Genomic DNA, 20,133 nt, shown 5'->3' with positions numbered 1-20,133 from the left:
CAGCCACACAAAAAGTCGGACAACTCCAACACCACACATAAAGTGTCATTCCAGGTCGTTACACTATGATTTATCAATCAAATGTGTGCTTATTCTACTGTCATTTATTAGAAATCTTAATTTATAAATATTAATCATGAAATGCTGTTAGTATATTAAATAAATACTAATAAAAATATATTTTTTACAAACAGGAAGTTGCAGGAATGTACACATGATTCCCTGTTTACATCTCATTATGCAACATGTGAATGTTTTAATGGGAACTAAAAGCAATGTCTGAAAGGGGTACAAATTATTCCCAAAGCAGGACCTCCACCCAGAAAAACAATACAAGTACACAGTTCATGAAAAACAATATTTGTTGTTATTGTCATTGTAAGTGGGCCTAAACACTTATGTTAGAAAAGGAAATGACTGCTGTCATTTGATTATAATAAGAGAATGTTGTCTGTCTATCTGTGTTGGCCCTAGCTGCGATGGGTGGGGACTTGTCCAGGGTGTACCCCGCCTTCCGCCCGAATGCAGCTGAGATAGGCTCCAGCACCCCGAAAGGGACAAGCGGTATAAAATGGATGTATGGATGGAGATGTAAGTTGTTATTTAGTCAGGTTTGGGACAGGTGTGCTGCTAGTGTAGCCACAGTGTGCACGTCTTATGTTGCTCACATGGGCTCCACTGAATGCTCACGGACTTTTTGCCTTTGCTCACACATGAACAATTAGAGGGAACATTGATTGACAGAGTGTGTACCTTCAGTGCTGAATGATAAGCAGAGGCAGAGTTAATCCTTAAGTGGTGGAGGTGAAATAGCATTGGAGTTGTCTCTGTCTCTCTTTACTAGCTACGTCGAAGCATGTTGCTTATGTAGCTTGTTTAAGCAGATTTAAATTGCTGTTTTGGGTAGTAGATGGGATCTCTGATCCAAAGCACAATTTACATTTAACTAAAATGTTATTTTCTTTGTGCTCGACAAAAGAATATTAGTGAAAATATCTCCAACAAACTCGACTGCAGCTCCGCCATGCTCAGACACGCCCCCTCCTCTCTCTCTTTACTCCCCACACTCACTCACACACACACAGAGCGCAGGTCTCTCTTCTCCGGTTTGTGACACAAGAAGAATCAGCGCTCCGATAAAACACACTTTATACTACATTAAAAGTAACGTCAAATAACGCAGTAACGCATCATGTAGTAACAGTAACTGAGTTACTGAATATAAAAAATAACGCGCTAGATTACTAGTTACCGCCGAAACTAACGGCGTTACAATAACGCGTTACTTTGTAACGCGTTAGTCCCAACACTGGACATAATATATGACAAATTGAGTTGATTATTCTCACCTGTGTAGATCATCAGTCGTTTAAAAACCCACCACATCTACACTTTCATGGCAAATAATGCCAACAAACTTAGAATTTGGCAAGTTAGTTTCAATGTAATTTAATACAGTGGCACTCAATGCCTCTAGCATTTCATCTCTGGCTTTGTGATGGCCATAAGATGTGTGTTCCCCTTTAAGAACGGCGGTATGTGGGGTGAGTGACGTGTGTAAGTGAGCGGGCAAGTTAGGAGAGGGAGCGCTAGCATCTTCAGGAGTGTTAATAGCATGGTGGATGTCCGCTTGGCTTTGTAAATAAATAAAGAGTTGCAACCAATCGACGGCCTCGTCATCCCGACCAAAGAGCGGAACTGTAGGGACCCAAATTAGAGGGTGTTTCTTGGTACCTGGTGAGGCTGGATCTTTGAAAATCAGTGCACTTACCATGAATTGATTAACGTGGACCCCGACTTAAAAGCCTACTGAAATGATTTTTTTTTTATTTAAACGGGAATAGCAGATCCATTCTATGTGTCATACTTGATCATTTCGCGATATTGCCATATTTTTGCTGAAAGGATTTAGTAGAGAAAATCGATGATAAAGTTCGCAACTTTTGCTCGCTGATAAAAAAAAGCCTTGCCTGTACCGGAAGTAGCGTGACGTGACAGGAGCTAGTATTCCTCACAATTCCCCATTGTTTACAATGGAGCGAGAGAGATTCGGACCGAGAAAGTGACGATTACCCCATTAATTTGAGCGAGGATGAAAGATTCGTAGATGAGGAACGTTACAGTGAAGGACTTGAGAGGCAGTGATGGACGTATCTTTTTTCGCTCTGACCGTAACTTAGGTACAAGCTGGCTCATTGGATTCCACACTCTCCTTTTTCTATTGTGGATCACGGATTTGTATTTTAAACCACCTCGGATACTATATCCTCTTGAAAATGAGAGTCGAGCACGCGAAATGGACATTTAAAGTGACTTTTATCTCCAAGACAATACATTGGTGACACACTTAGCTACTGAGCTAACGTGATAGCGTCGTTCTCAAATGAAGATAGAAACAAAATAAATAAACCCCTGACTGGAAGGATAGACAGAAGACCAAAAATACTATTAAACCATGTACATGTAACTACACGGTTAAAAATTCTGTTGCTAACGACGCTAAGGCTAATTTAGCAACTTAGCAACTGGACCTCACAGAACTATGATAAAACATTAGCGCTCCACCTACACCAGCCAGCCCTCATCTTCCCATCAACAGCCGTGCTCACCTGCATTCCAGCGATCAACGGCGCGACGAAGGACTTCATCCGTGGGTTTGGTGGCAAGCATCGGCTAGGCGTCTGCTTTCAGGGTAAGTAGTCCTTGTTGTGTTGCTGTAAGTATTGTAATGCCCCGCAGTGGAGAAGGAGTCACACAGACGAGGATGCGCTGCTCAATCGCTTTATTAACAAGCGGTAACTGGTTGTAGTTCAAAAAGTAACGCACACACATACACAAGCTGCTGTTAGCCAAAACTCACGCTCACACACACTCAAGTTCTCCGCCAACTCACTCGCGCATGCGCGTTCCCCAAACCCTTAAAGACACAGTAGACTAATGCAAATATCACAGATATTACAGTATTTTACTTAGCCGCTAAGACACCGATCGATCCCACCTACAACGTTCTTCTTTGCAGTCTCCATTGTTCATTAAACAAATTGCAAAAGATTCACCAACACAGATGTCCAGAATACTGTGGAATTTTGTCGAAGAAAACAAGAGGCTTTTCTATCGGGTCCGATTGGGTCCAACCACTTCCGTTGCTTTTGTGACGTCACGCGCATAAATCATATCCAAAGGAGTTTTTCAACCGGAAGTGTGGCGGGAATTTTAAAATTGCACTTTATAAGTTAACCCGGCCGTATTGGCATGTGTTGCAATGTTAAGATTTCATCATTGATATATAAACTATCAGACTGCGTGGTTGGTAGTAGTGGGTTTCAGTAGGCCTTTAAACAAGTTGAAAAACATATTCGGGTGTTACCATTTAGTGGTCAATTGTACGGAATATGTACTGTACTGTGCAATCTACTAATAAAAGTCTCAACCAATCCATCGGATGTTAAGGTGTTCTTTTTCTTAGACCGTTTACATGGCGTGCAAAACATCTTTCTATTTTCATAAGTGAGCCATTTGCTGAAATGTGGCTCCTGAAGCCACTTCGCTTCTTGGGTTTATTGCTCGCCATGACGAAAACAATGACACCCGGGAGTCCTAATACCGGAAATGCAGTATTTGTGATCGATAAAACTTTTGGCGAATCAAAATCTAAGAAATTGTACAAGTTAGGGAAAGTGCATTACTTTGAAGTCGACCAATAATAAATCATTTGACCCGGCAAATATAAACAAAAAATAAAAACGGTGTCCCAGCATTTTGAAATCCTTTCTGATTTCAAAGCGTAAAAAGACACAAAAAGTGTGTTAATGCCAACACTGCTCGTGGATAGTAAAAATAGTAACGCAAGCGGTACACTGACTACTCTTAAGTATAATTGTGTTTCTTGAAAAAAAGCACTGTAATACTGTAACACCTACTCAGTGGCCTAGTGGTTAGAGTGTCCACCCTGAGATCGGTAGGTTGTGAGTTCAAACCCCGGCTGAGTCATACCAAAGACTATAAAGATGGGACCCATTACCTCCCTGCTTGGCACTCAGCATCAAGGGTTGGAATTGGGGGTTAAATCACCAAAAATGATTCCGGGCGCGGCACCGCTGCTGCCCACTGCTCCCCTCACCTCCCAGGGGGTGAACAAGAGGATGGGTCAAATGCAGAGGACAAATTTCACCACACCTCGTGTGTGTGTGACAATTATTGGTACGTTAACTTAAATAAAATGCTTGCTGTAATGTGAGGGGGTCTGTCAGTAAAAAAAATAAAAAAATCTCTCCTTTCTTACCAGCAGACAGTTTCCCATCCACTCCGACACCAGAACGTCTACCTGCTCAGGAAGCTGCACCTCCTCCGCTCGCCCCTGCAGCACCGTGACCACCCCTTCACATGTGTTCTGCCTCACCAGCTCCCTCGTGTACTCGGCCATGGCGCTGGCCTCCACGGCATACACCTGCGACACCACAGATGGAACGTCCTCACCGTGTGTCTCGAGATCGCAGGTACCCTTTTAAAGCGTTGCTGTACCGCTGTAGGTTGAGCGAGCTTGGCGCAGAACAGGCTCACGATGCCCGTACCGCAGCCCAGGTCCATTATCACTTTACTTTGCAAGGAAGCGCTGTTGTGGACGATGACCTGCCTGTAGGCTTCTGTGCGGCTCTTGTCTGACAACATCTCCAAGTGTAGCTTCTGGTATTTGGAAAAAAATGTCTGTTATTCCAAATAAACACGCTTGAAAATGAGTTGATTAACTAAAAGCCAACCAGTGTGCCATAACTGCCAAAGTACTCTTCATTCTGCCATGGGTCCTCCTCTTCTTCAGCAGCATCCCCCTGGTGGAGGTGGCTAGCAGGGACGTAACCGTTGACCCCTTGTAGCTCCGCCCACCACCACTCTGAGGAGGGTTTGGCGTGCACGATCAGTCGGTCGCCTCTGTTGACGCTTAGCTGTACGACAAAGTACATCAAACACTTCTTTCATTACCGTTGCACCGTATATTATCACTTTTAAATTTCCCTGTTAATCAATAAAATTTATATCCATGTAATTAAACCTTATTTTTATTAAACATTTCCATCCACTAGATAACAACACTTGTTTAGTTCCAACACCACATAGTAAGGCCACTAGGTGGTGTAATTACATTAGCTTTGATTATCACAGTCTTGTTTGTACCAATACATTTCTTTCAATGCTAATTTATATTGATAAGCAGGTACAATCATGTCATCATAATGATGGAACACTCCATAATTATACATTTTAATTTAATTTTAACATGTATTGCAATACTTAACAAGTCAGTATTCCATTACAAAAAAAAACCCTGACAAAGACCGGTGTAGATATTATTTTATATAAATACTAACTTCCCCCTAAGCGAGGCAGAGCTTTTCTTCCTTTCAGTCACACACACCAGTGACCTGAAGGGAAATAGTCGCAACTAGGGATGTAACGATTACTGGCATTAATAACAAACCACTGCGGAAAAACTCCGGACCGCAATAAATGATCGTGAACCGAGATTGATAACTGCAGTTCAATACCCTTACGGAATGGTGATACTGCTCATTTACTGGAGAAGAAAGCTGCTGCCGTTAATCGGCAGCTAGCAGCTGGCACCACTAATCGCTAGGTAGCAGCTGGCGCCGCTACCTGTTAGCACCTAGCGCCATTAATCGCTAGCTGGCTTAAATGCTAACATGAATACATACGTCTTTCCCCATTATGAAACAACATACCCCAATCTAAATTTGTAGAAACACAATACTGTCTGAACCACTAAGTTATCAATTGTGAACATTGAACCTACAAGTTTATAGAGGAATTGCACTTTTTTTTTTAGAATGTTGCCTATCATTCACAATCTCTATATATGACAAAAACCAATAGGTCTTTCTTTTTTTTAATGCAGTCTAATTTGTAAGTATGAGGTGGCTGCATCACTTTGGTAAAAGTTAATTCTAGATTATAAATCATGCCTTGTATGGTAGAAGGTTGTGGCCATAACTGAGAAGTTGGTCAACTTTGACTTTCAACTTAGACACGGACATCGCGAAAAAAATATGAGACGGCACTAGTTTGCGCCCACCTTTTTTTCCTTCTTTTACCTGCGTGAGGATTATTATTAATTATTTATAGAAACAGGAAGCTATGAACAGCCAATGAGTCGGCATCTCACTGAAAGCAGATATTTTACACTAAGTGATTGTTTTATTATGTTTGCAGATTGTATTCTTGTTTAACACTTAGCAATTGTGCTATTTGCTGGATTTGCTTATCACTCAGCTTTTAAGTATTGCACCTCATCCTCCTTATATTCAGACTCAAAAATGTAATGTGCTGGATCATCCTTTTTTCCAAAGTAGTCCTTGTTGGCTCTCATGACGTGGTTAAATTCGAGCACTGTTTTTTTTTCAAATAATGCTTGGTTAAAATATTTCAGTGGGGTGTATAAGAACTTTTTGAGCATGTTCATCCATGATAATGATAACCTTGATCATTTCAGTCACAGTAACTATGATATGAAATGTTCATATAGTTACTTCCCAAGTCGCAACATAGATACAGGCTGGGGGTAAACTGTGACTCAAAGTAAGTTAGCAAACCAATTGAAGAGTTATGATGCTAATTTCAAGATAACTGTGACTGCGGTCCCCTCCAAGGTTTCTCACATTGTATCCCATTGTCAACAACACCTCTTGACCAGATACAAAAATACATTATTTTTAATCCTCAGGAAACATAGGCTATTTTTTTCCCGTTCCAACAGCACAGCATAGGCTAACATGGGCCAACTTTTTCATCCTTTCAGTAAATTGTTGCTGTATTTTGGCCATTTTATTGTGTTATTCCATTATACATGATTCTTCCTAAGGAGTTTTTTTTATGTTAAACTTTAAAATGACAATGTCCATTTATTTCACAGTTTTACAATACACCGGCAATTATTCAACAGCACAGAACATACAAGTCCTTAATTTTTCAAATGACATACACATTTTTTGGATTCATACTTTATTTGCTCAAACCTTTCAATCAAATTCAACCCTAAACAAAAATACCAAATATGTACTGTTTTATTTTTTTTTATTTTTTTTTTTAACACATTTGAGCAAATTATGTCACAGTTTTCACTTAAATGTGCATACATGAGTTCTGCTACTACTTTAATAAACATGTGACATGATCTAATCAAACGGGCCTTCAAAAGGGTAACAAATACATGTTTAATAGGTTTGTTTGGGACTGAAGTTGAAGAAATTTGAGCAAAAAAGTACAAAAAAAATGTGAATCCAAAATGTTTTTACGCCCTAATGTCCCCAGAGGTGAGGTTATTACTTTTGACAAGAACAAGAAAGTTTGATCATATTACGCCTATACTGGCTCACCTGCACTAGCTTCCTGTGCACTGGAATTAAATTATGGAATGGATTAAGCAAAGCAATCAAACAATGTACTAATATGATCCACTTCAAGAAACTGTTCAAACTTAAAGTGTTTACAAAGTACAAAGAAGAAGAACCATGATAAACTTTCTGAATTTATTTCATCCATCCATCCGTTAATTTTTTCAAAATAATCGTACTTATCTCAACATATGAAATGTAACTTACTTACTTACGAGTATTATTTATTTATCTATTTTTATTGTGATTACTTATGGAGTATATTGTGAATAAATTGAGAACAGGAAGTGAACAAAAGTTTTAGCAACTGTAATGTAAAAGAAAAGGGGTAGGATTAAATAAGCTCTGCTTCTTCCTACTCCTTTTCGAACATGTTGAAAAGAGAAACTGGAAATTGTGACGTATCATGTTGTATGCATGCATGTTTCAAATAAACTCAAACTCAACTCAACTCAACACTTAAGATGCCACTTTAAGGTTTTACTACTGTACTTACAGTACGTATAAAATACTACACGGTCTAGCTCCATCCTATCTTGCTAATTGTATTGTACCATATGTCCCGGCAAGAAATCTGCGTTCAAAGAACTCTGGCTTATTAGTGATTCCCAGAGCCCAAAAAAAGTCTGCGGGCTATAGAGCGTTTTCTATTCGGGCTCCAGTACTCTACAGTACTCTACTCTAACCCAACAGTTAGAGATGCTATCTCAGTAGAAGCATTTAAGTCCCATCTTAAAAACTCATTTGTATACACTAGCCTTTAAATAGACCCCCCTTTTAGACCAGTTGATCTGCCATCTCTCTTTTCTGCTCTGCTCCCCTCTCCTGCGTGGAGAGGTTATTAGGTGACCACAGAGGAGGCGCCGGCTGTTCAAAGTCGGGACCCGGGGTGGACCACTCTTCTGTGCATCAGTCGGTGACGTATCTGCTTGTCTCCACTCAAGATGATCCCCTGCTGGCCCCACTATGGACTGGACTCTCACACTATTAACTAGATCCACTCGACGTCCATTGCACCGGTCGCCCAGGGGTGAAGGGGGTCCTCACATCTGCGGTCCCCTCTAAGGTTTCTCATTGTATCCCATTGGGTGGAGTTTTTTCTTGCCCTGATATGGGATCTGAGCCGAAGATGTCGTTGTGGCTTGTGCAGCCCTTTGAGACACTCGTGATTTAGGGCTATATAAATCAACTTTGATTGATTGATTGATATATGCGTTATTTTGTTGCATTAAAAACTTTTTTTTTTTTGTAATGAAAAATGGGGCTCATTATTACGGTATTTGGATAGAAATGACCAACATTTACTACGGTTGAATACACTTTCTGTCTTGCTTATGCAGTCTACCAATAATTAAGAGAACCGATAGATAACTCCATTGTTTTGTTTTTAATTAAATACTAGAAGAAACATATAGGATATAAGTTTAATAAATCATTGTTTCTGACCTGTTCGCTGCCGTTTCCGGTAAAGTTGCACAGTGCAACATACTCTTCAGGAGGCTCCCCATCTTCCTCCATCTTCTTTAACACGGTGTCAGCTATTTAATTTGAGGACGTCGATTAAAACGCTACATTTTACAAATGTTGTCGTAATAGCTCTCGGTCAGGTTAGAGTCGGGCTCAGCTGCGTAACTTTTGATTTACCACAAGGGAATAAACCTGTACTTTTCAACTGGCAACAGGCAGGCACAACTTTGGAGAGTACTTCCTGTTCTGACGTCATTTTTGATGCATTCAAGGACGGTAAAAAAATACCGGACCTTTCGACTCCATTTGGCAAAATCATGAAAATTAATTAAATTGGATTTATGTTAATATATTAATTTAACAAGGGTGCCATCGTCCATCCATTTTCTACAGCTTGTCCCTCTCGTGGTCACGGACAATTAATTAAAAAAATATTCACGTAATTATATCTAATATGAATCCTGTCGGCAGCACGGTGGCGCAGGGGTTAGTGCATGTTCCTCACAATACGAAGGTCCTGAGTAGTCCTGAGTTTTTCTGTGTGGAGTTTGCGTGTTCTCCCCGTGACTGCGTGGGTTCCCTCCGGGTACTCCGGCTTCCTCCCACCTCCAAAGACATGCACCTGTGGATAGGTTGATTGGCAACACTAAATTGGCCCTGGTGTGTGAATGTTGGCCCTGTGATGAGGTGGCGACTTGTCCAGGTTGTACCTCGCCTTCCGCCCGAATGCGGCTGAGATAGGCTCCAGCACCCCCCGCGACCCCTCACGGGACAAGCGGTAGAAAATGGATGGATGGATGGATGGATGAATCCTGTTCTTTTACCAAAGTGTGCCTGGAAATAACACAATGTCATCCATGTTCCATCAAAATCCATCCATCCATCCATTTTCTACCGCTTGTCCCTTTCAGGATTGCAGGGGGTGCTGAAGCCTATCTCAGCTGCAGTTGGGCGGAAGGCGAGGTACAACCTGGACAAGTCGCCACCTCATCGCAGGGCCAACACAGATAGACAGACAACATTCACACACTATCAAAAATATTTATTAATTCATTTAGGTTTCACCATATAGCAGTGTACACATAAACAACATTTTTATGTTTAAAAAAAACATGTATATATTTTGACAGCAATAATTGTGTCCATGTTATTTTCTTGACTTCAGTTAAAATCAGGTCAGTGACTTTAGTGATTCCATATTCTCAACTATCACACTTCGTCATGGATTTTAAGAAGGGTTTATGAAGCACATCGTGGAGACGTCTTGCCTGCAAGCACAAAGCGCCAACATGGTCATTTTTAATGAATATATTTCTTCTCAATCATACACTGTATGGTATGAACTGTATAGTACTAATATATGTGCGTTTCCTCTTACTTTTTGTGGCCCAAGGCCAGGACAGAGAACCAGGTCTTCTTTAGAGGCACTGATGATTCCTTCCAAAGACTGTAACAACAAAATAACGACTAAAATTATAAACAACATTAGTTCTTTTTTCTTTTAGGATACTCTTACAGAGAAGGTTGACAGCAGTGTAATAGCATCTGTCTTGTTTATGGACTTCACGGTGGTCAGGCAGTCTGTCACCTTCAAAACAAACAAAGTTAAGTAAGATGACAGTTTTGGGTTTTTTTTAGAAAAGAAAACCTTAGATAAGACTTTGAAAAGTTACTCAGATTCATGTTAGAATTATGTGTACAAATGCACCACACACACACAATGAGGGAATCGCACATTCACAACTTAAACTATATAAAAAAAATACCTTTGACAAATAGTCTTTTTCAACTTGCTCCTTTAAAAGATCGGCAGGTTTCTTCTCGTAGGACTTGTATGTTTCCAGGTAACGCCCTGCCTCCTCTGGGCTGTCAGTTCATTTGAAAAAAACAAAACTATTATTATAGGAATATGTTTATTACCGTCATACAAATTAACAAGCATTTTTATTTGTTATTAGGTCACAATAAGTATCAGCTGCAATGTAAAATATGTCTGTCGTGCATTTTGTATAATGTTTGGGTATTAAGTAGGATGTAACAGTATCAACATCTCACGGTACTATATTATTATAGTATTAAGCCCACAGTACGATATTATTGTGGTATATGTCCAAAAAAGACTTAAAAGTGTTATAGTGTGTAAAATGAAGTGGCAAGAATAAACACAATTACTGTAATTGAACACAAACACCATGCGTACATATATATTGTTTTCTTTAGTTAAATATACCTTCAACTGACAATATAAACATCTAGTGTAACAAATGTAAAACAATACTGTTCAAGTTAGTGTCGGTCAACTTTTAACTTCAGGGAAACAGTGTCCTCTGTAATAGACAACTTATATCACTTTGGAAAATGATAATTCTCAGAAAAGTGAGCTGACAATTTATTATTTTAATAATGTAAATACCTCACAAATTGATGCTTAGCTTCCTAAATCAAATATATTTTTCAGGTAGTGGCTTATCAAGTAGAGCTTCTCATATTCCTTGTGTAGCCCGCAGTGAAGTTTTTATGTCCGGGCTGCCGCATTTCCCACTTAAAACATGGATAACAAATCCATTTAAACCACGAGTGGATTTAATGTTATTGAAAACAATGTGGGTTAAAACATCACAACCTTTGACTGGCTTTATGTGTCGTCTTGGAAACACTCCAGACAAAGGCAATGAATTTGCCTTGCGGTATACGTACACCAAAGAGGTTGTGTTTTCACCAGGGTTTGTTTGTCTAACTCAGTGGTTCTTAACCTGAGTTCGATCGAACCCTAGGGGTTCGGTGAGTCGGCCTCAGGGGTTCGGCAGAGGTCAAAACACACCCGACTCATCGTGTAAATACAAACTTCTCCCTATCGGCGTATTACGGATACGGCAACAGCTGACTGATTTGCAGGTGTGTAATTTGTTGTGAGTTTATGCACTGTGTTGGTTTTGTTGTTTGAACAAGGTGATGTTCATGCACGGTTCATTTTATGCACCAGTAAAACAACATGGTAACACTTTAGTATGGGGAACATATTCACCATTAATTAGTTGCTTATTAACATGCAAATTAGTAACATATTGGCTCTTAACTAGTCATTATTAAGTACTTATTAATGCCTTATTTGGCATGGCCTTATTATAACCCTAACCCTCTAACCCTGACCCTAACCCTAATCAAATAACTCTAAATTAAGTCTTTATTACTTAGAATATGTTCCCCTAGTGTCCAAATAACTCTAAATTAAGTCTTTGTTACTTAGATTATGTTCCCCATACTAAAGTGTTACCAAAAACATATAACTTTGTCTTGAATTTGAAAAAAAATATATATATATATTTTTCACTAAAGAAGGGTTCGGTGAATGCGCATATGAAACTGGTGGGGTTTGGTACCTCCAACAAGGTTAAGAACCACTGGTCTAACTCAAAAAGTTATGGATAGATTTTAATGAAAACTTCAGGAAAAGTCCGAAAGAACAATCCTTTCACTCTCCTTTACGACCTCCCACACTTGCACTATGCAGGGGATTTCAGGAGATGTAGTTTACTTCCAGAATGGCCAAGTACCAGCAAAAATTTACACTGACCAAGTTTTCCTTTTAAACAGTCACGGTATTATTGTGAGGATTTTAATATCGAAATACCACGTTATTTATAATACTGTTACACCCTTAGTATTAAGTGATTTATCAATATCAATCAATCAATCCATCAAAGTTTACTTGTATAGCCTTTAGATTTCTCAAAGGGCTGCAAAAGCCACAATGACATCCTCGGCTCAGATCCCCCATGGGGGCAAGATAAAACTCAACCCAATGGGAACAACGAGAAACCTTGGAAGGGACTGCGGTGCAATGGATGCCGAGTGGATACTGTTAATAATGTGAGAGTCCAGTCTATAGTGGGGCCAGTCTTACACCGCACCTATATTTAAAATATATTCAAATCACAAGAAATCCAATATTTTTGTTCATGATGCAAACTAATTTTACCTCCACGCTAAAATAAGAGTGCAGTCCGCCATGATACAGATGCGAGCAAGCTCCTTCAATGCATGATGAGGATCTTTCTGTAATGAAACACCAACAGAACTACATTAATACACTTTTTACAATGCACAGTCAAATATACTTTGTTCATGAACAGGAATGGACATTCAACTGAACTAATAACCAATTTATTTAATGCATTAACTTCTATTTCCATGCAAGTGGTGTATTGATCAAAATTAGGCATTGTGGTGCACTCCATTCTGTCTCAGCTGCTTCTGCATTAATCAACAACAATTCCACCCTGCATTCAGCTCTTTAGTGCCACCTTAGTGGCTCCCTGTAGCATTTTTAAAAAAGGATTGAAAATGGAAAAAGTTGGGGGGAAAATATTTTTTTTGTTTTAGGATGTTTTTTGTTTCAGGACAAACATGAAACAAACCTTCCCAATTGTTAGAAAGCCCACTGTTTAATATGTTTGTGTGTATGCTTCACTGATGAGAGTATTTGGTGAACATCTTGGACTGTGACACAACAGTTTGTTTGCATGTAAAATCTTCCACCCCTTCTTGGTCTCATTTTTTCCACCAAAAGTTTCTTGCTGTGCGTGAATGTACAAAGGTGCGCTTTGTTGATGTTATTGACTTGTTGGAGTGCTAATCAGGCATGTCAATGCTAACGATGCTAACATGCTATTTAGGCTAGCTGTATGTATATATTGCATCATTATGCCTCATTTGTAGGTATATTTTAGCTCATTTAATATCCTTTACTTGTATCCTCTTTGTATATAATTTAGTTTTGCATGTGTGTGAATGTGAGTGTGAATGTTGTCTGTCTATCTGTGTTGGCCCTGCGATGAGGTGGCGACTTGTCCAGGGTGTACCCCGCCTTCCGCCCGATTGTAGCTGAGATAGGCTCCAGCGCCCCCGCGACCCCAAAAAGGGATAAGTGGTAGAAAATGGATGGATGTCTCATGACACATTATCTGTTTGTAATATTGGCTGCATTTCAGATAGTTGTTTGTGTGCCATGTTGTTCCAGACCACAGCAAACGTTTCCATGTTGTTCCAGACCACAGCAAATGTTACCCAGCTTGCCAAAGATTTTAATAAATCTATTAAAAGAAAACAGCCTGCCGTTTCCTTTAATTTGGACAAACACATCTATACCTTTGGCCATTAAAAGCCAGTAATTTCTAGGAGTTATCTCACCTTCTGAGTAGCCTCTGATTTACTAATGGTTTGTAATGTGGTAAAAATGTGTAGAATAAATATTAAATTTCAACATTTCTGTCAACGAAGATTTGCTTCAGCCTGTGAAACATAGTCATTTTGATAGTAGGCTAACATAGGCACTTACCTCATGTGTTGCCTTCATAATAAGACTTATATAGAACTTTTAATTTTTTTGCAGCTCCAGATTGATTGATTTTTAGTATTTTTGGTCCAATATGGCTCTTTCAACATTTTGGGTTGCCGAACCCTGGCCTATGCGTACTGTCATGGTTGCCCTGTGATTGATCCTTAAGAGGAACACTGTTCTGTACTCACCACATCCACTTGAACCAGCAAAACTCTGAGGGTAAAACTGTGTCCGAGCTGCTTGAGTCGGTCGTGAATGTAATTGGGATTCAGATTGTGATACCTCAGACTGTCCGCCATCGATAAACCAGAAAGAGAGAGGGGGAGAATACATGTAATGTACTGCCGATATTTTATACCAAGTGACGTATTGAGTAAATAAGCGCAATTATTCACCTGAGAAAGAGAGCACAAGTTGTTTGGCCCAGGACATAATCTGGTACAACCTCTCCGAACTCCCACGGGACACTCCTCACAAACTTCAAAATCGGATTCCCCCTCTGAGAGCACAATAAAAGTGTGTTGAATGTGACAGCACATGCATGCAGTTGTGTCTTTTGTCGGTCAAATCTGAGCTTTGTTGGTACAGCTTTTGTGTTGGGTTTCATTGATTGATTGATTGATTGAGACTTTTATTAGTAGGTTGCACAGTGAAGTACATATTCCATACAATTGACCACTAAATGGTAACACCCGAATAAGTTTTTCAACTTGTTTAAGTCGGGGTCCACTTAAATTGATTCAGATACAGATATATACTATCATCATAATACAGTCATCACACAAGATAATCACATTGAATTATATACATTATTTACAATCAGGGGTGTGGAGGGGGGGGGGGGTAGGATATGGACAACAAGTAGTGGACATAGAGAGAGAGAGAGAGAGAGAGAGACAGAGAGAGAGAGAGAGAGAGACAGAGAGAGAGAGAGATAGATCAGAAGGCATAAGAAAAAGTATCTGCATTTGATTGTTTACATTTGATTATTAGCAATCCGGGGAGGGTGTTAGTTTAGGGTTGTAGCTGCCTGGAGGTGAACTTTTATTGCGGTTTTGAAGGAGGATAGAGATGCCCTTTCTTTTATACCTGTTGGGAGCGCATTCCACATTGATGTGGCATAGAAAGAGAATGAGTTAAGACCTTTGTTAGTTCGGAATCTGGGTTTAAAGTGGTTAGTGGAGCTCCCCCTGGTGTTGTGGTTATGGCGGTCATTTACGTTAAGAAAGTAGTTTGACATGTACTTCGGTATCAGGGAGGTGTAGTGGATTTTATAGACTAGGCTCAGTGCAAGTTGTTTAACTCTGTCCTCCACCTTGAGCCAGCCCACTTTGGAGAAGTGGGTAGGAGTGAGGTGGGATCTGGGGTGAAGGTCTAGAAGTAACCTGACTAGCTTGTTCTGGGATGTTTGGAGTTTAGATTTGAGGGTTTTGGAGGTGCTAGGGTACCAGGAGGTGCATGCGTAATCGAAAAAGGGTTGAACGGGAGTTCCCGCCAGAATCCTCATGGTGCTTTTGTTGACCAGAGAGGAGATTCTGTAGAGAAATCTTGTTCGTTGGTTAACCTTTTTGATTACCTTGGTTGCCATTTTATCACAGGAAAGGTTAGCCTCTAGAATGGAACCTAGGTAGGTGACCTCATCTTTCCTGGTGATAACAATGTCACCCACTTTTATAGTGAAGTCATAGACTTTCTTAAGGTTGATGTGGGACCCAAACAGGATGGATTACATTTTACCCAAGTGTATGGATAGCTTGTTGTCAGCGAGCCAGGTGCAAATTCTACAGAGCTCAGCACTGAGGATTTTCTCCACCTGTGACTTGTCCTTGTCGGATACCAGCAGGGCAGTCATCCGCAAACAAAAACAATTCACAGTCGCATGCCGATGACAAGTTGTTTATGTATATTAGGAACAGTAAAGGTCCCAATATACTGCCTTGGGGGACTCCACAGCTCACCGAGAGGGGGGGGGGGGACACACGGTGCCGTTCACCTCTACCACCTGCTCCCTCCCCTCCAAGTAAGATTGCATCCAGCTCCATGAGGTTTTGTTAAATCCGATTGCTCTGAGCTTATCCAACAGTATAGCGTGGTTAACGGTGTCAAAGGCCTTCTGAAGGTCCAGCATGACCATGCCGCAGTATTTGCCCGCGTCCACCTCATGTTTGATGTGGTCGGTCAGATAGAGAAGGCATGTGTCAGTGGAGTGGTTAGTTCTGAAGCCGGATTGGAATTTGTACATGAGTTTATTAGTGGCAAGGTAACTATCGACCTGTTCATAAACTATTTTCTCCATTACTTTCGAAATGGAACTGAGAATAGAAACAGGTCGGTAGTTGCCAGGTTCCAATTTGCTTCCTTTTTTAAAGAGGGGAGTTACTCTTGCTATCTTAAAATATTTTGGTACTTGGTCTTGTGTAATTGATAGATTTATTATGTGCGTGATGATCAGGGCAATGATGGAGGCAGAGTCCCTGAGGAATCTGGAGGGAATATTATCAAGGCCGGTGGCCTTGTTTGGGTGGAGCGCGCTCAATTTTTTAAATACCTCATCAGCTGTGACCATTTCTAATTTGAAATCATCGTTGGATACTCCTAGCTTTCTGTAGAAGGCTTTAATGTGTTCTACACCAAAGCGACCAGAGTGGTGGGACAGCTTGTTGACAAGAGTTGCGGCCATGCTGGTGAAAAAGGTGTTAAGTCTGCTAGCTACCTCCATTTTGTCTGTATTGAGGGAGTCACCCTCCTTGATGCTGATGTTGGTGAGTCTGGTTTTAAGTTTCTGGCTGCAACCAGGAAGCTGGTTGTTGAGAATTTTCCAGAGCTCACGTGGCTTATTTGTGTTTTCCTCTATTTTGTCGTTAATGTAATTTTTTTTTTAAGGATTTAGTCAGGTTGGTTGACTTATTTCTTAATTTATTGCATTGCTTTTTGAGAGTTGAAAGGAGTGATTTGAGGTTGATATTATTGGGTTGTTTATCTACTTCTGTTTTACATTTTTGGTATTCGGAGTATTTTCTGTCTCTGTATTTTATGGCAGTTAATAGGTCCGGATTCATCCATGGGGTCCGGATTCATCCATTAGGTTGTGCAAGTGTATTTAATGTTGTGTCTTGATGTGTACCTGTCGGGGACTGACAATAATGCTACTCCCGGACCCCGCCTGTTTGGGACCAAGGTTTGGACCAAGATGTCCTTCCTTGCCCAAGCTCTTCTTGACCTCGTCGCCTCCACTAGTCTCACCCCTATCTTCTGCAGAGGGTACTGAATCAGGTTCTTTTTGCCTCAGGTTGGTACTTGTGAGGGCGCCGCCATCTTCAGAGGACCCCTGACCTTTATCCTTGATGATATATTGTGCATAGGACAAATGATTGTCATTCTTTGCAGAGGAAGAAGCGCTGCTTTGTTCCACATTTGATGATGGCTGGAAGTGATGCTTTGGCTACAAGAGCAAATGAAAGAAAGGCACAAGGCTTTACATGAGACGTTCTCTTTCTTCTTCTTTCTTTAGTTTATTTCGAACATGAACACACTTACAGTATAATACATCACACAGTTTCATATCATTTCACTTTACATCATGTCCGAAAATGAGTAGGAAGAAGCAAAGCTTATTTAATCCTACCCCTTTCCCACTTCAGAGCGTTTACAAATATATAGAATCATTTACTGACCTTTTTATGATAAAATAACATCTGTGAATTAGTATACACAACAGTTTTGTAATATGCAATTAATTAATTCAGTCATTAACATACTGAGATGAAAAATATCTTATTTTCAATAAGGTTGAAAGTTTTCTCATCTTCTTCTTTGTAGTTTGTAAGCACCATTAATTTGAACAACCTCTTAAACTGGATCATATCAGTACAATGTTTAACTTCATTACTTAATCCATTCCATAATTTAATTCCACATACTGATATGCTAAAGGTTCTAAGTGTTGTTGTGCGTACATACAAATGTTTTAAATTAGACTTTCCTCTAAGGTTATATTTCTCCTCTTTAGTTGAGAAGAATTGTTGTACATTCTTTGGTAGCAGGTTATAGTTTGCTTTGTACATCATTTTAGCTGTTTACAATTTTACCAAATCACCGAACTTTAATATTTTTGACTCAATAAATAAAGGGTTTGTACGTTCTCTATATCCAACATTATGTATTATTCTAATTGATCTTTTTTTGTAACACAGGTTAGCGAATGTACCGCACATTTGTAGTTATTTCCCCATATTTCTGCACAATAACTCAAGATATGGTAACACTAGCGAGCAGTAGAGCAGTGTTTTTCAACCTTTTCTGGGCCAACGCACATTTTTTTTATTGAAAAAATCTCGAGGCACACCACCAGCAGAAAACATTAAAAAATTAAACTCAGCAGCCGATATTGACAATAAAAAGTTGTTCTCGCAATTGTTGGATAAGAATTCAAACCATAACCAACCATGCATCACTATAGCTCTTGTCTCATTGTAGGTGTACTGTCACGACCTGTCACATCACGCTGTGACTTATTTTTAGTTTTTTGGTGTTTTTCTGTGTGTAGTGTTTTAGTTCTTGTCTTACTCTCCAATTTTGTTGTTGATTGTCATGTCATGTACGGATGTACTTTGTGGACGCCGTCTGCTTCTCCACACGCTGTAAGTTTTTGCGGTCGTCCAGCATTTCTGTTTTTGTTTACTTTGCAGCCAGTTCAGATTTCCCTTCGTATTGCCATCCCTAAGCTTCAATGCCTTTCCTTAGCGGCACTTGCCTTTTGTTTATTTTTGGTTTAAGCATTAGATACCTTTTTACCTGCACAGTTCCTCCCGCTGTCGTCTGCATATTGTGATCACGACAAACTATGTTGCCGACATCTAAAAAGCAATTCGCTACCTGCTGCCACCTACTGATTTGGAAGAGTATTACATGGTAACTCTGCCGATCTCTAGACAGCACAGACACTCAACAACGGCACATTTGCGGATGATAATTAACCATCCATCCATCCATTTTCTACCGCTTATTCCCTTCGGGTCGCGGGGGCGCTGGAGCCTATCTCAGCTACAATCGGGCGGAAGGCGGGGTACACCCTGGACAAGTCGCCACCTCATCGCAGGGCCAACACAGATAGACAGACAACATTCACACTCACATTCACACACTAGGGTCAATGTAGTGTTGCCAATCAACCTATCCCCAGGTGCATGTCTTTGGAAGTGGGAGGAAGCCGGAGTACCCGGAGGGAACCCACGCAGTCACGGGGAGAACATGCAAACTCCACACAGAAACGGTTTGCAAAAAATATTTTTAACCCAACTAGGTGAAATTACATAATCTCCCTCGGCACACCAGACTGTATCTCACGGTACACTAGTGTGCCGCGGCACAGTGGTTGAAAAACACTGCAGTAGAGAATATGAAGTGCTTTTTGGCCCAGGATGTGTTTTGCTTTATTCGTTATTGAAATGTTTTTTGCCACCTTATGTTTAAAGTTAAGTCAAATATTAACGTCATTACTTACAAGTGGTCTCTCTCGAGTGAAGGCAGAGTCGTCCAAATTGATGTTGAACCTCTTTTTCATGTCTCAGCTTGGGTATGTTTTAAAACAAGACAATGGACAAGACAACTTCCGGTTCGAAAAACACGGCTAAATAATATAATAATATTCTCTATTATACTAGTTAATGGGTGTAAGGCGTAGTCACAGGCGAAAATGCAGTCATAACTACTTAAACAATTGATTAGTTAATGGCGCTAACAACATTTTTCGGAAAATATGTGGCGCATCTGTACAGGAAGTTTTCACGTAGAGCTTCCGGTATTGGCTTTTCAGCGTAAAAATACACCTGGAATAACATTATTTTTGGAATACATCTGTAACACCGTGTTTGAATATTGAATCAGCATGTTTTTAAGTTCGTTATACAAATACTTAAATGT

At 40.1% G+C, this 20,133-nt stretch overlaps 2 protein-coding genes across 5 annotated transcripts in view; both read right to left on the bottom strand.

The window, feature by feature from the left end:
• Window positions 1-9,097, bottom strand: part of prmt2 (protein arginine methyltransferase 2) — a 29,266-nt gene extending 20,169 nt beyond the window's left edge. For 2 of the 4 annotated variants that reach the window (XM_062069203.1, XM_062069205.1), the window contains exons 1-4: window positions 8,850-9,097; window positions 4,758-4,940; window positions 4,522-4,683; window positions 4,283-4,447 (exon numbers count right to left, since the gene is read on the bottom strand). In XM_062069203.1, the coding sequence (XP_061925187.1) occupies window positions 4,283-4,447; window positions 4,522-4,683; window positions 4,758-4,940; window positions 8,850-8,921 (582 nt within the window). In that variant the 5' untranslated portion in view covers window positions 8,922-9,097. The remainder of the gene's footprint in view (window positions 1-4,282; window positions 4,448-4,521; window positions 4,684-4,757; window positions 4,941-8,849) is intronic. The other 2 variants (XM_062069204.1, XM_062069206.1) reach the window with 2 other exon arrangements.
• A 798-nt stretch (window positions 9,098-9,895) lies between these two features.
• ercc1 (excision repair cross-complementation group 1) lies at window positions 9,896-20,093 on the bottom strand. The gene is made up of 9 exons (XM_062069202.1): window positions 19,715-20,093; window positions 17,336-17,653; window positions 14,607-14,710; window positions 14,400-14,499; window positions 12,850-12,926; window positions 10,637-10,736; window positions 10,387-10,458; window positions 10,249-10,317; window positions 9,896-10,138 (listed from the first exon to the last, which is right to left on the bottom strand). The coding sequence occupies exons 1-9, from the start codon at window positions 19,772-19,774 to the stop codon at window positions 10,073-10,075; spliced, it is 966 nt and encodes a 321-aa protein (XP_061925186.1). The 5' UTR covers window positions 19,775-20,093; the 3' UTR covers window positions 9,896-10,072.
• Between the last annotated feature and the right edge of the window lie 40 nt (window positions 20,094-20,133).

The sequence above is a fragment of the Entelurus aequoreus genome, linkage group LG14 (assembly GCF_033978785.1).
Source record: "Entelurus aequoreus isolate RoL-2023_Sb linkage group LG14, RoL_Eaeq_v1.1, whole genome shotgun sequence".
Lineage (NCBI taxonomy): Eukaryota > Metazoa > Chordata > Actinopteri > Syngnathiformes > Syngnathidae > Entelurus > Entelurus aequoreus.
The sequence above is the reverse complement of the archived record's forward strand: the minus strand, read 5'-3'. Positions and strand labels throughout refer to the sequence as shown.

What these genes read in the sequence shown, in the direction of transcription:
- ercc1 (XM_062069202.1), bottom strand. Translation starts at nt 19,774, where the DNA reads ATGAAAAAGAGGTTCAACATCAATTTGGACGACTCTGCCTTCACTCGA. An exon ending in ACTTGTGCTCTCTTTCTCAG is followed by an intron (nt 14,500 to 14,606) that starts GTGAATAATTGC and finishes GATGGCGGACAG; the next exon opens with TCTGAGGTATCACAATCTGA. An exon ending in ACTCTTATTTTAGCGTGGAG is followed by an intron (nt 10,737 to 12,849) that starts GTAAAATTAGTT and finishes ATGAACTGACAG; the next exon opens with CCCAGAGGAGGCAGGGCGTT.